General features: G+C 41.7%; 1 protein-coding gene across 2 annotated transcripts in view; it reads right to left on the bottom strand.

Moving 5' to 3' along the window:
• The window catches only part of orc1 (origin recognition complex, subunit 1), a 40924-nt gene that overhangs the window by 20397 nt on the left and 4838 nt on the right, over positions 1 to 15689 (bottom strand). For both annotated transcript variants that reach the window (XM_059984246.1, XM_059984247.1), the window contains exons 6-10: positions 10173 to 10274; positions 9320 to 9476; positions 8187 to 8302; positions 7405 to 7506; positions 5147 to 5318 (exon numbers count right to left, since the gene is read on the bottom strand). In XM_059984246.1, the coding sequence (XP_059840229.1) occupies positions 5147 to 5318; positions 7405 to 7506; positions 8187 to 8302; positions 9320 to 9476; positions 10173 to 10274 (649 nt within the window). The remainder of the gene's footprint in view (positions 1 to 5146; positions 5319 to 7404; positions 7507 to 8186; positions 8303 to 9319; positions 9477 to 10172; positions 10275 to 15689) is intronic.

The following is a 15689-nucleotide window of genomic DNA, read 5'->3' as shown; positions in this document are numbered from 1 at the left end:
CCTGTCACTCATGTGTGCTTATGTTGCTGTTAGTCACTACACTGTGCATAGGGCAAATAGCCTTCAAATAGTGTCAGCTGTGAGTAATTGCATTCAAAAAGCAGTGATTTTTGTCACTGGTAGTTGGTGAGAAATAACCAGGAGTGAAAATGAAATGATTTAACTGCTTCAGCAAGTTAGAAACCATGAAGAATTTTAAAGGTATTGAAAATCATCTTGAACATCACAATGAAAACGAGGATTTGGAGGATGCAATTCTCGAAAGCATTGTGTGAAGGCAGTCCGTTATCTGTACTGGGTCCCTGTGCTGATTTTACAGTTAATCAAAACCACACAGCAGCATATACTGGACGAGTTCCTCCATCGATAACTATTACACAGTTCTATAGTACTGTAGTGGTGTTCTAGTTTGTTCTGTATTTGATTTAAATACACAATGTGTTACTCAGTTAAAGAGTAGTTTGTCTTTTTTCTCCCTTTTCAACTATCTCCATGAAACCTGCTAAATGGGGCAGCAGCTTAAATGGGCAAAAATATATGGTCCTAGTAAACTGGAATCCACTGTGTAGAAATAAAGACATAATACTTTTAAGAGTCATACATGAAGGAGCATTTAGAATGACTAACGTACACCCTGAATTCCGTATGTTCCGCGTGCCATAGTAAACTGAAACACCTGGTTAGTGTGGTCAAAGCAGAGGACTAGTTTTAATCTCTGCTGCAGATGTTCTGTAATCTCAGCTAATACTTTCATATAGTAGTGAGGAGATGTTTAGTGTAAAAGTGCCACCTGTCAGATGGAACACAGGGATGGGCCCTTTGACCCATGATGTTGGTGCTGACCTTGCTAAACTAAACCCACCTCCACTCCCTGCACGTTCACGGGCCTGTCTACACGCCTCTTAAACACCACTATTGCATCTGTCTCCACCCGGCAGTGCATCCAGGCACTAGACAGACAGACCGACAGACATACTTTATTGATCCTGAGGGAAACTGGGTTTCGTTACAGCCACGCCAACCAAGAATAGTGTAGAAATATAGCAATATAAAACCATAAATAATTAAATAATAATAAGTTAATTATGCCAAGTGGAAATAAGTCCAGGACTAGCCTATTGGCTCAGGGTGTCTGACACTCTGAGGGAGGAGTTGTACGGTTTGATGGCCACAGGCAGGAATGACTTCTTATGATACTCAGTGTTACATCTTGGTGAAATGAGTTTCTGGCTGAATGTACTCCTGTGCCTAACCAGTACATTATGGAGTGGATGGGAGACATTGTCCAAGATGGCATGCAACTTGGACAGCCTCCTCTTTTCAGACACCACCGTCAGAGTCCAGTTCCACCCCCACAACATCACTGGCCTTACAAATGAGTTTGTTGATTCTGTTGGTGTCTGCTACTCTCAGCCTGCTACCCCAGCACACAACAGCAAACATGATAGCAATGACCACCACAGACTCGTAGAACATCCTCAGCATCGTCCAGCAGATGTTAAAGGATCTCAGTCTCCTCAGGAAAGAGAGATGGCTCTGACCCTTCTTGTAGACAGCCTCAGTGTTCTTTGACCAGTCCAGTTTATTGTCAATTCGTATCCCCAGGTATTTGTAATCCTCTACCATGTCCACACTGACTCCTTGGATGGAAACAGGGGTCACCGGTGCCTTAGCCCTCCTCAGGTCCACCACCAGCTCCTTAGTCTTTTTCACATTAAGCTGTAGATGATTCTGCTCGCACCATGTGACAAAGTTTCCCACCGTCACCCTGTACTCAGCCTCATCTCCCTTGCTGATGCATCCAACTATGGCAGAGTCATCAGAAAACTTCTGAAGATGGCAAGACTCTGTGTTGTAGTTGAAGTCTGATGTGTAGATGGTGAAGAGAAAGGGAGACAGGACAGTCCCCTGTGGAGCCCCAGTGCTGCTGACCACTCTGTCTGACACACAGTGTTGCAAGCACACGTACTGTGGTCTGCCAGTCAGGTAATCAATAATCCATGACACCAGGGAAGCATCCACCTGCATCACTGTCAGCTTCTCACCCAGCAGAGCAGGGCGGATGGTGTTGAACGCACTGGAGAAGTCAAAAAACATGACCCTCACAGCTCATGACCCTACTGCTCTCTATGTAAAAAACTTGCACTGTTAATCCCCTCTCTCACCTTAAAGCTATGTCCCCGAGTATTTGACATTTCTAGCATATCTAGATTTATCGTAAGTTTAAATACTAATGCAGAAGATTTTTGAAAATTCATGAGGGGGGGGGAAGTGGGATGTAGGGGTCACAAAGTACACTGCAGATGTTGTGGTCAAATCAAGACGTACAAAAAAGCAGGATGAACACAGCAGGTCGGGCAGCATCCATGGAAAGGAGCAGTCAACGTTTAGGGCCGAGACCAGTTTCGGTCTCGAAACTTTTGGTAGGTTATTTTTGGTAGGTTATTTTTTTTTGGGTCTGGGAACGCTCAAAAATTTTTCCCATATAAATTAATGGTAATTGCTTCTTCGCTTTACGCCGTTTCGGCTTACAAACTGTTTCATGGGAATGCTCTACCTTTGGATTGCGGGGGGAACCTGTAGTCTAGAGAATTTGAGCACAAACTCAAGGCATCTCCGTCTAATTTGTGTAGAACTCTGGTGAAACTAAATCTGGAACATTGTGTATGGCTCTGGGCTCCACATATGTATTTGAAAGATTTATTATTTTATGGAAGAAATGCAGCAAAAAGTTTCCCCATATTGTACCCAGTGGGGCTTGAGATTAAACAGACTAAGGTGTACTACAGAGTTTGGAAGTATGAGAGGAGATTTCTTTGAAATGTACCACATTCTTAAAAGGCTTGACAAGGTTCAAAGGAATGAAGAGCAGGAGCTGGCAACCTGGCCCTTCAGACCTGCTCCGATATTGAATGATGGGTCCCTCAAGAATGATGGGCCTAAAGACTGACCTTCAGAGAAAACAGAATTCAAATAATCTGTTTTAGATGGGTGACCCTATTCTATATGTCAGCCGAATGTCCCCTTTTTGTCTAATACATGTCTACGTTTTTTCATTGAAGATTGCACCTACAGCTCTGTGCAGTTTTGTTCTCCATATTCAAAAAGAGAATACAATCCAGAGATGGTGTACAACATTGATTCCTCGGACGAAAGTACAGGAAAATGAAGAACAAATAAACAGGCTGGGCCTGTAACTCAATGGTGATAATAAGATTACAAAGCGAGGTGACCTTATTGTAATATGATTATGAGGGAAAATTGAGAGGCTGCACACAGAGAGGATGATGCCCTATTGGGTGGCACGTAGAACTAGGTAGCAGAGTTTTAGAAAAAAGGATTGCTTGTTAAAAATGGAATTGAGAAAGAATTTCTTCTCTCAAAGGATTGTGAATTTCTGGATTTCTGTACCCAGAGAGCCGTGGAGGTGCACTCACTGAAACTATTCAAGGCCCAGACTGACAGACATTTAAACTCTGAGGGATGCTGAATCAGCAGGAACGTGGTGCTGAGACCAAGACTGGATTGGTCAGGGTCTTGGTGAAAGCTGGAGTAAATCTGATGGGCTAACTGGCTTGTTCCAGTTTCTTATATTCTAATCTAAACTGCCCTTCATGCATTAAAGTGTCCTTAAATAAGGAGCCCAACATTGTGCAGATGTGCCCTCACTAATGTCCCACAAAGTGTAATCATAATCTCTCCACTTTTCAGTTCAAATCTCCTAGGAATAAACAGTAATATCGTTAGCTTTCCTAATTTCTTACTGTATCCATTTACCAGGCATTTGTAAATCAAGCACTAGGATACTCAGAATCCTCTGCACTTCAGAATTCTTCAATCTCTCCCCACTTAGATTATATGCTTTTCTGTTTTTGTCAACAACAATTTAAAAAAAATCTTCTCACCAAGTTAGAAAATAGTTGGACCAGTTGGACACTTCACATAAAAAAAAAATCACAGTCTATTCCTTTGGCCCTTGACGATCTTTCAGGTTTGTTAGATTTTAAAAGATTCCTTTGTATTTCTGAGCAGAGAACTATTTTGATGCAATTTCTTTAATTCTTCATCGAAATATTCCCACCATATATTCTGTTTGTCAGACCTTTGCCCACTGACTTAGCCTAGTTAATTTCCTTTCTAACCTTCTTTTGTCCTCTAGCTTTATATCACTGGCAAATTTAGTATTCATACATGTGCTGCATTCACCCAGATCATTTATAAAAATTTTAATAAGGTGGAGGCACCAGCACTAATCTCTGTGGCATTGGAATCATGAGGACTAGAGAAAGAGACACGTGTGCTAACACATATATTAGTAAGCCAGTATCTTATCCATGCCAATGTAACTTCGGGCCATAAACTTCTATCTTCCACCATAACTTTTCACACACACACCTCATCAACTACCTTCTGAAAATATAAGTACAGAAGCAGAGTTGATGCTTCACTGGACGGGGTATCTTAAGTCGGGGTCACAATCAAATCAGTGGATTAGTCACTGAGGCAAGGAGATTTTTTCACCATGAGTGCAAGAATTGGATTTCGATTCAATTCAGAACGGTCCCAAGTTCAGTCGTCTTCACAACACAGTTCAATTGTTAAGTGTAGATGCAGTAACCTATCTTGGTAGATAATGAGGCAACACACACAAAAAATGCTGGATGAACTCAGCAGGCCCAGCAGAGTCTATGGAAAAAATACAGTTGACATTTTGGCCCTTCGATGCCCCCCAGCATTTTGTGCGTGTTGCTTTGATTTCCAGCATCTTCAGATTTTTTCTTGCATGTGATCAGTAGATATTGATAGAGTTTAGAGTATTAAGGCAATAAAGGGAAAGGGGGCTAGTACAGGAAGGTGACACAGTATTCACAATAATCATTCTGAATGACAGGAAAGGAATAAAGGAAAATTTGATCTACCCCAAGTTATTTAAAATTGTCTGCAAATAATGGAACATTCAAAGACTAAGAAACACTATACATAATAACTAATAGTATTCTCTCCAGGCCTAATACTTAGATCTGAGAGTAGGTTAAAAGGCTGGCACGACATTGTGGGCCAAAGGGCCTGTACAATTCTCTGTTCTAACACATTTGCTTTTAAATTTAACAATATGATTATAAATTGGCACAAAATTATGTTTTACCTTCAATATCTGTACATAGCATTGATGCGGATCTGTAAGCTTCATTCCATTGATTTCTATAAACTGGAAGGACGGGAGGTTTTCCTGCTTCACTGCCTGCTGTAGACACCTCATCACCTCATGTACTGTTGCAGTTTTTCCTGTGCCTGGCACTCCTGATATATACATACATCTGTGGAAGTTCAAACACCATTTGACTAATAGAAGCTTAAAATTCATTATACTTACTTTCCTGATCCATAAACAGAACGAGCAAACTGAATAAAATTTAGCATGAATTGAAAATCTCAGTTGCTATGCTAGATCTGTGGTTAATGCACATTTCATGTCTTTTATTTTGCATTTTCCACAGGATTCCTTACTGAAGTTTTATAAATTAGATTCTCTTCCTTTCCCAACATAGAGAATATTAGAGCAGTTCATTGCCACCAACTAACAATGGATGCCTTGACCTTCAACAGCAGCATGGATTTTACTTCAAATTGCCTTCACAGGAATAACAAACACAAGTGATTCTACATTCAGATTCCTATCTCTCTGTGTTCGGATGCCTCTCGAACTCACATGATTTGGTCATGTCTGTCTTTGAACAAATACTGGAAAGATATCTTCGATATTATTTCAACGGTACGGAGTATTGATTTACAACCTCACCCTCTCACTGTAATTTTTGGTTTACCAATGATAGAGCCAATTCATTTAACTCCTTCAGCTCATCGGATGACTGCATTTCTTACATTAACAGCAGAAGATCTACTTTGTTGAATTGGAAAGAGATTAATCCCCCTACCACATCTCATTGGTTCTCTCAAACTATGTTTAAACTTGGAAAAAATTAGAAGCGTTATATATGATCCTTCTATTAAACTTGAAAAGACTTGGAGGCCATTTATTCAATATTTTCAAATGATGTAATTTGACCTTTTTCTAAACCTATTTCTTTTTTTTCTTCTGGTTTTATACATGTAGAGAGGATCGGAGTTGATGACACTTATGGTTCTTTTTCTTTTTTTAGATATTATAAACAGTCCATGTTTCTTTTTCTTTTTTTTTAAGTTAGTGGTTAGCTTTGGATAGATTAGTTTTTTTGGGGGTATATATATAATTTTTTCCTGTTTTATTTTCTTTCTTCTTATTGTTATTCCAATTTTCTTTGCTTTGTGTACATCATATTAGTACTATGTATGATTTTGGGAGACTTAATTCCCTTGTACCAATTGAGTATATATTCATGTAGGTTAACTATTAACAATGTAATCCCAATAATTCTGGATTAATATCTGTTTTTTTAATATGTTGATATTAATAAAAAGATTCCTATCTGCCTATCCCACTTCTCTTATTGATGTTCTACCTTCCTTTCCTATCAAATCCTACCATTTGCCCCTTTGTTGCCTCCACCTATCAGCTCCCAGCATTATTCCCCCTTCCACCTCAGCTCCCAGCATTATTCCCACTTCCACCTATCAGCTCCCAGCGTTATTCCCGCTTCCACCTATCAGCTCCCAGCGTTATTCCCGCTTCCACCTATCAGCTCCCAGCGTTATTCCCGCTTCCACCTATCAGCTCCCAGCGTTATTCCCGCTTCCACCTATCAGCTCCCAGCATTGTTCCCGCTTCCACCTATCAGCTCCCAGCGTTATTCCCGCTTCCACCTATCAGCTCCCAGCGTTATTCCCGCTTCCACCTATCAGCTCCCAGCGTTATTTCCATTCCTCCCTCCTTCACCTATCCCATCTCCTCACTTGGAAGTAGTTGTCACTTGCCAGCTCTTGCTCCATCCTTTCCCTTCACCTCTTTATGATGGCTATCTCCCCTCTACTCTTCTACAGGTGCTGCCGGACCCACAGGGGTTCCTCCTGATATGTGGTTTTAGCAATAACCTAACACAATGACTCAAGTTCATCATCACCATCATCACATCTTGTTTCATCAGTGCACCAGAGAGGACAGCAAAACTGCGTACATTCAGGGGGGCATGGCCTCCAAGTTCTCAATGTCAGCTGGAGTCTCACAGCACAAGGCTGAATACGTTAAACAAACCTCCTGCCAATTACCATTCAGCACCCACTCTCAATTGATGAATTCGTTCTCAATGAAACAGGAGCACAAATTATATGCTAAATCTGGGTTTAAATTGTCCGTCACCAAATGAGCCAAAGAGCCATAAGTCATTACTGCTAGGTCGATGGAGTGGTAGGTAATCAGGGAACCAAAATAAGGAAAACAAACACCCAGTAAGAGTAAGAGTCTCATACCCTCCAGTACCATCAATGACTTTGCTCTCCACAAAGTTGTAAATGTCCTGAAACTCTTGTTCTCTGCAGGGTAGGGACTCCGGAACTGCAGACACGTGCAATCTTAAAATAAGACAAGAAAGTGAGTTCTTAAAAAGTGAAAGTGTAACAAACTGGCTTCATCTGCATAAGGAACAGATCCAAGGACTGGAAATTACTCAACTTTCTCCTAATGACACCCACAGCTTGGAATATTTTATCACGCCTACTTATCAAAAAACCTCAGCCCAGTATTTTAAAAGTTCCTCGATTTTTGCTTTTTGGATGAGATAATTGAAGATTGTAAAGCTGACCAAAATATAGAAAATAAATTTAAATTCTGCCTTATACCACAGATATTTTGAAAGTGTTTTGTAAGCCATGTTGTAGAAAATATAAAAACAATTATTTAGAATAGCAATTTAATTGCTGTTCTATCAGCACATTTTAATTCCCTTTTACAAAAATAATTCGAATTTAAGATTATGTAACTCACAAGAACTATCAGTTATCTTAAAACATTAAACAATACTTTGCTCTAACAAGGTCATTCTTAGGTTAAAACAACATTTTGAAACTTATTTGTTCTGTAGCCTTATTCAATTGTCATGATAAGGCTCTATATTTGTCCAAATGAGATTAACTGCAATTAAAAGCCTATGTGGTAATTTTAATAAATTCTACTCTTCGGCAACAGACAAGCCTGTGTTTTTATGAGGTCTTATTCCTCTGTGAAAATGAACAAAAATGACTATATTCATTACCTCGCCCTGGCTTCTTCTAATACACTGACAGGCTCTTTGGCCAGCTGGGTTCTCCGAGGAATATGGGGAGTAGGCTGTTTAGGTGTCCTTGGGGTTCTCGGTGTTCTTGATCCAGGCTTGCAATTGTTTTAGAAAGGAAACACACAGAAAACATCAGCAGATACAATTCTGGATAACTTTACTACACAGCCACTCTCTTGAATACAGTATCTGCTCATTCTTGCATTTATAATGGCTAGAGTATGAAGTCTGGAGTCATAGGAAGTCATTCCTGCCTGTGGCCATCAAACTTTACAACTCCTCCCTCGGAGTGTCAGACACCCCGAGCCAATAGGCTGGTCCTGGACTAATTTCCACTTGGCATAATTTACTTATTATTATCTAATTATTTATGGGTTTGTATTGCTATACTATTTCCACACTATTCTTGGTTGGTGCAACTGTAACAAAACCCAATTTCCCTCGGGATCAATAAAGTATGTCTGTAAGTCGGTATATTAATTCCTAATAACTTGTTACAAAGAGGAGAGTAGCTAGTCATCTTAAGTAACAGTTGTTCAAAAACAATCTAGATTTAGTTGGATTTCAGTGAAGCTTTCCAAAAAATGCCAAAGACAGATAATGTTATGAACATATTATATTTGGATAATATACATCTCTCAGAACAGTTATCCAAAATTTAAGTCATGTTAATAGCCATTTAGAATAAAAATGAATTACACAAGGTGACCCTTGGAAAATTCATTCCCACAGAATCCAGTTGAGATGAATCTGTTTGGATACTTAATTATAATTAACTGCAACGCACATTATAAAGGTAACAGCATATCCACTTATTTACAAATAATGTAAGACAAAATAAATATGAAGTCAACATAGATTTTATTTATATAGAGATATAGCACGGTCATGGACTCCTGCCAAATTACATCCATATAACCAATTATTCTACTAAGTCAAACATCTTTGGAATATGGGAGGAAGCTCACGCAGTCATAGGGAAACTTACGAACTCCTTACAGATCGCGGAGGAACTGAACCAACATCACTAGCGCTGTAATAATGTTATGCTAGCATGCACCACCCCCGCCCCCCCCCGGCCCAGTCTGATAATAGCTTGCATCATAACGTACCACTTTTACTTTCGACTTTGGTGTTCTCCTCATAGATTTCCTAACGGACACAGAATCGTCATCATCTTGCTCCTCATCCTCACTGCTACTTCCACTGTCTTTCTCATTGTCTGGAATAAATTCACCTTCAGAAGACTCTTCACTATCCTTATCACTCCTGCACACAAAATGCAGAGATATGATTAAAATAAATCAAAACTGAATGTTACTATAACTGAAACTTATTTTGCAATATTATTAGTGTTCAGTGGTTAAAGGTAAACTCCTAAAGGAAGATAAAAGAAAGATGCACAGACTTTAAATTAAATCAAGGATTACAGAACGGGCAGAGAATTTCAGTAACACAAAACTATATACCAGCTTTTGTCATTATCTTCAGAAGAGCTAAATAAAAAAAGGATATACTCCTTACTATCAAGTCACCGATATAATTGGCATCCATGGAAATTGATCCAAAAACAGAATGAAAATGAACAATAAATGCATAGAAACAGGTAAAAAAACAGTAAGTTTAAACCACTGAAATTCCTCACTTTTACCATCACCTTCCTCTTCTCCATGTATTTTTGCTTTCCACATTATGAACATCAAATGCTTTTAATAGATCACACTTAGCAACATTTTCAATGTATGATGGGAGCTTATCACTACATTTAATTATCAGATGTTTTACAAGAATTGGTAGGTGGTTTTAAAATTACCAACAGGCGAAGACAATGCACTAGATTAATTGATCAGGTGGGTATTCTCTTCACCAAGAGATCAAGATTACTATCAATGCTACAAAGCACACACTGCAATCCTTTTTGACGGAGAAAGGGAATCACAAACAAAATTGCGAGCTAAAACTTACTGAAAGTTATCCGCATAAAAAAGTGTACGCTGGCTTACAGACTTTCTACGAGGCCGTGGAGTCGCTCCAATATTTTCCATCTGCCTTTTAATTCTCTTTGGCCTGTAGTAATGAAGTAAAACAACACAATTAAACTGGTGGTGGGATTTCAATAACATTTCATGGCACTCACTACAGAAGGTAATAGTAGAACTAGCTAGAAAGAATAATTGGGGCAAATAGTACTGATGCACAAAAGAAAGATGAATGTGTACCTGAAGAAAACAACAGGTTGCACATACATGGAAAAAGGCTCTATTGAAGAGCACACACTAGAACACACCAGTTTGCCTTGTTTCTGTACTTTACATTCTCTGTGATTAATTAAATCAAATACATACTTTGATTCCCATGTGTGCAGGTTCAATTCTGCTCGCCAGTTTTTGTCCAAATGGAATTCTTCCCCCTCCAACTCCACAGGTTTCTCTGTGTGCTCTGGTTTCCTTCAATAATCCAAAGCTTAATTGGCTACTGGTGTAATTGGGTGACAGACGGAGAGAGAGAAAAAAGAAACGAGAGACAACAGATTGAAGGATATTCTCCCAGCTGATTTCCCCAAGAGCGGACATATCACTCTCTGACTCAATGGGTCAAATGTCCTGGTTGTACGTTTATGGGAATCTGAAGGTTGTTACAGCTGATGAAACACTAGTTAGGCTGCACTTAGAGGATTACGTTTGCTTCTGGTCGCTACACTACCATCAGGCTAGACAGGGTGCAGAAAGGACTGGAGGGTTTGGGTTTTCAGGAGAGATTGGAGATACTACCTCTGTTTTCTCTGGAGCGAAGGAGGCTGAGAGGTGACATGATAGAGGTTTATAAGAGGGTAGACAATAAAAGCCTGTTTCGCATGGTAGGAGTGCTTAACACCAGAAGACATGGATTTCGGGTGAGAAGAGGAGTTACAATGGACCTGAGGGGTAATTTTCCCACAAGAGTATCTGCTTCTACACAGCTCATCTGTAATCTGCCAGAGGTAGTGGAGGCAGGAACAGTAAAAATACTTAAGAAGCATTTGGCCAGTTTCCTGAATGAACAAGATAGAGGGGAATATGGAATCATCATAAATAGAAACTATGGCTGGATGTGGTGAAGGGCTTGTAAGAATTATACTTGTATTTGGCAGAATGGAAGATTGGCGTGGTTAGAAGACGTTTTCAGTTCTCTCAGTTCATGAGAGTTTAGCTTAGGGTCACTAAGCATCCTGCCAATCACTGAAGTTACAGGACACCTTCTGTACACCTAGTCCATCGTCCCTTCATGTTCTCGTGATCCTAATCCCCAACCCTGCATCCGTACCTGGCCACGCTCTCCAACCCTGGCTCATTTAACCAGACATGGTCTACCAAGAGTGATCTCTGCCACTACAGTCAGTGGCCAATTTGAAAAGGGTATTTGAGGAACAAAACTTCAAACATGGGGCAAAACTCACGAGTAGCAGTAATCCTATATCGTTCAAAGACCTAGAGTAACTACAGAAAGCACAACGACCAGCACTTGCAGCACCTATTGCTGTGCTTGCAGTGTCAAACCAGTTAAGGGAACCGTCATCGTGTAGACTAACGAGGTAATCTCTATGCCTCAGGGCTGCCTTGAACCACTAACTATTGGATGATGGAGGAGGCCACCACAAACAGAGAAGACACAGATCAAGAAACATGCTTCGTCTGTCACCGACTTCATGAGTAAGTGTGTAGATGATGTTGGCACCTCAGGAATGATCACCTCACATCAAACAAAAGCCCTAGCTGAATTCTGAGGTGCGATCCCGACTGAAAGCCTCGCAGCCTTCAAATCTGTTAACAGAACAGCTCTCAGAGCAATCAAGAGAAATCTCAGCTGGGGCATCGAGAGGGCAAAGACAAAAGATTTATGATAATGATCTGCAGCTTATGTGGCTGGGCATCAAGGACATTACTGACTACGCAAGGAAGAACACCATCGACTGTACCAGTGAAGCCTCGTGCCCTGACGCTCTGAACATCTTTTATGCACACTTCAAGGCTTTCAAAGCAATCCCCCTCCCAGGTGAGCAGCCACTGTCTGTAATAGCAGCATACATGGGACGGATTCTGCATACAGTCAACCCCCTAACACGGCTGGGCCCGACATCCCAAGGGGTGTGCACACCAACTCACTGACACCTTCAACGTATCCACATCCTTCAAATCAGTCACCACCATCCCCATACCAAGAAACTCCACACTTTCAGAACTATGCGACTACCACCCAAAGTCACTAACAGGCTCTGAATGCATCATGAAGTGCTTCGAGCAGCTGGTAATGAACCACATCAAAAGCTCCGTTCCTGCCTTACTGGGCACCCACCAATATGCTTACCGACAGAGGTCACTGTATCTGTCATGCACCTGGCCCTGACACACCTAGAAAACACTAACTTCATGTCAGAGTGCTGATTCTCAATTTCAGTTTGGTGTTCGACACTATTGTCCCACACCCCTTGGTGAACAAACTCCTACTCCCCAGTCTACTGTGCAACTAGGTCTGGGACTTCCTTACCAACAGACCTCAGATAGCCAGGAGGCACCTTTCCTCCCTCTTCATCATCCTCACACGGGTGCCCCCTCCCCCCGGGCTGTGGTGAGCCCACTGCAGAACACTGTGCTCATACAAGCCAAACACCATCGCAATCACATTGTTGAGTTTGCCAAGGACACAACAGTGATGAGGCTCGTCACTAAAGATGATGAGACCGCCGAAAGGGACGAGATGGAAGAGCTCGAGAACAAAGGAGATGGTCATCAACTTCAGCAGAACTCGCACCCCTCTCTTCATACAGTGGGGGAAAGCTGCGAGCAATTTCAAACTCCTGGGAATGCACATCTCACACAACCTCTCATGGTCCCAGAACACCATCAGGAAAGCTCACCAACGCCTTTACTTTCTGAGAAGGCTGCAAGAGGACTGAACTACTCACACCTGTACTCACGTCATTCTGCACAACATCCTACCCAGCTGCATCACTGCACTGCACTGAAACTGCACTGTGGTGGACTGTAAAGCTCTACAACAGGTAGTCAAACCTGCCAACGCATCACTGGCACCCACCTACCCGCTATCAAGGACAGAAGGGTGCAGGAAAAGGGCTAGTACCATCATGGACGACCCCAGCCACCCTGCTCATGGACCGTTTGTCCCAGTCCCTACAGGGAAGAGGCTACATAGCATCTATTAACCAGTTACTTTCCCCAAGCAGCAAGTCTGATCAACACCTCTACCCACTAACCCACCCCTCCACACTGCCAACCACCACTACTTTATCATTTCCGGTCAGTCACCTTATGTACAGACATGCCTGTACCTAGCGCCACCTGGTGGACAATGTATCCAAGCTATATTACATCATTATATTTATTGTTTTTAAAATTATTGTGTTCCTTGTCTTACCGAGTTTCTTTTTGTGCTACATTGGGTCTGGAGGAACAATTACTTCGTTCTACTTTACACTCGTTCACTGGATATGAGAAGAAACAATCTTGAATTGCAGCTCTAAATCAACATTATGAATGAGACCTGCAAATCCATCAAAATCTACTGGAAAGGTAAGTAAACCAGCTTCTGTGTCTTCTCTCAGACCAACATCCCCCTCCACTGGAGCCCACATCACACGTAATCAGCTCCATTGGGTAGGCCACATCTCTACAACACCTTATATTCCATTTGGGCAGCAACCAACCTGATGGCATGAACTTCAATTTCTCAGACTTCCAGTAATGTCCCCCACACCCCCCCTCGCCATTTCCCATCGTCTTTCCCCTCTCTCACCTTATGTCCTTGACCGCCCATCACCTCCTTTTGGTGCTCCTCTCACCTCTCCTTTCTTCCATGACTGTCTAGTCTCTTTCACCAATCAACTTCCCAGCTCTTTATTTCACCCATCACCTGGTGCTTTTCTCTCTCCACTTCCCCACCTTTAAAATCTACTCAGCTTTTATCTCCAGTCCTGTCGAATGGTTTTGGCCCAAAATGTCGACTGCACTCTTTTCCATAGATGCTGCCTGGCCTGCTGAGTTCCTCCAGCATTTTGTGCGTGCTGCTCAGATTTCTGTAGATTTTCTCTGGTTTGTGCTTGGAGGCCACATCTGTTGCAGGCTTGACACCAAGTTCCTAACACAGGTATGCCTATCCTAAGCTCAATCACAGGAAGACATTGGCAAGAGATGGAGGAAAGACTGATTTTTGTTGGAAAAAAAAGTAACCCCCCCCCCCCCCCACTGAACTCCTCAGAATCTCTGTCGATGACTGCGGAGATGAAAAGGAGAATTGAGAACCTCAAATCCATGCTGCGAAAACATGGAAACTCTACATCTGGGGCAGAGAGGACAGACTCCTTCACCAGCAACCTATTTTGCCCCTGCAATCGGTGGAAGAGCCTACACTTTCTTTCACGGTCTCTTCAGAAACATCAAATGGAGTGGAAGTAAGTCATCCTAAATGTCGAGGTAAGGCTAGGCGGGGATAGGGCAGCACAGCAAAGCTGCTGCCTCACAAACTTCTCCGAGCTGGCTTCCTGTGCTGTATTCTGCTTGTGACCATGCAAGCTTCGTCCATACACTCCCGTTTCCTTCCACACCCCACAGATATGAGGAACTGGCCACTTCAAATGTCTCTAATGTGTGGTATGTCAGTGGAAAATTAATAAGGGGCACCTGGAGAATAAAATGGAGGTTATGTGGAAATTTTTGCTTGATGGTCACTGTGGACTTTGTGAACCAAAGGGCTTAGCTCCAAGTTGTACTAGACTTTGCCATTAAACTCTGCCATTAAATGCACTGTAACTCCCAGACTCTGAGTCAGCTGATCATTTGCTCCTGTGTTCCTAATGCGGGAGCACAGTAACACAGCAGTTAGTGCCATACTATTACAGGGCCAGCGACCTGCATTCAATTCTGCCGCTGTCTATAAGAAATCTGTACATTCTCCCAATTCCAAAGACTTATGAGTCAGGCCAGTAACTTGTGGATCCCCGAACCATGGCTGCTTCCAGCACATTTCAGACTATGTTGGTCAGTGGTGCAGTCTATTTCACTGTATGTTTCGATGTACATGTGACAAATAAAGCTAATCTTATAACCCAAATTAACAACCTATGTGTTGGCACAGTCACACCAACTTGCTGCTGTTGCTGAAAATTGTCAGAAGGACTGCCTTCTCTCGTAGATGGGCCAAGCTATTAATATTGAGCACAACTGGCCTCTCCGAAGGTAATTCAGGATCAGACACTGAACATGGTGTGCGCATTATTCAAGCATAACAGAAGATCTGGACACTGCACAAACTTATGGTGGTGCTGTCATTGCTGATATTATCAATAAACCTTCAGCTGAAATCCTAAGCAATTACTTTCTAGTTGCTGGTACACTCTTGCAGCTACTCAAAGACTCAGAAATTTCGCACAGCATCCTTCAGAGAAAACAAACATTGCAAATTTAATAATAGGCTTATTAATTACAACAG

This window comes from Hypanus sabinus, chromosome 11 (assembly GCF_030144855.1).
Source record: "Hypanus sabinus isolate sHypSab1 chromosome 11, sHypSab1.hap1, whole genome shotgun sequence".
NCBI lineage: Eukaryota > Metazoa > Chordata > Chondrichthyes > Myliobatiformes > Dasyatidae > Hypanus > Hypanus sabinus.
The sequence above is the reverse complement of the archived record's forward strand: the minus strand, read 5'-3'. Positions and strand labels throughout refer to the sequence as shown.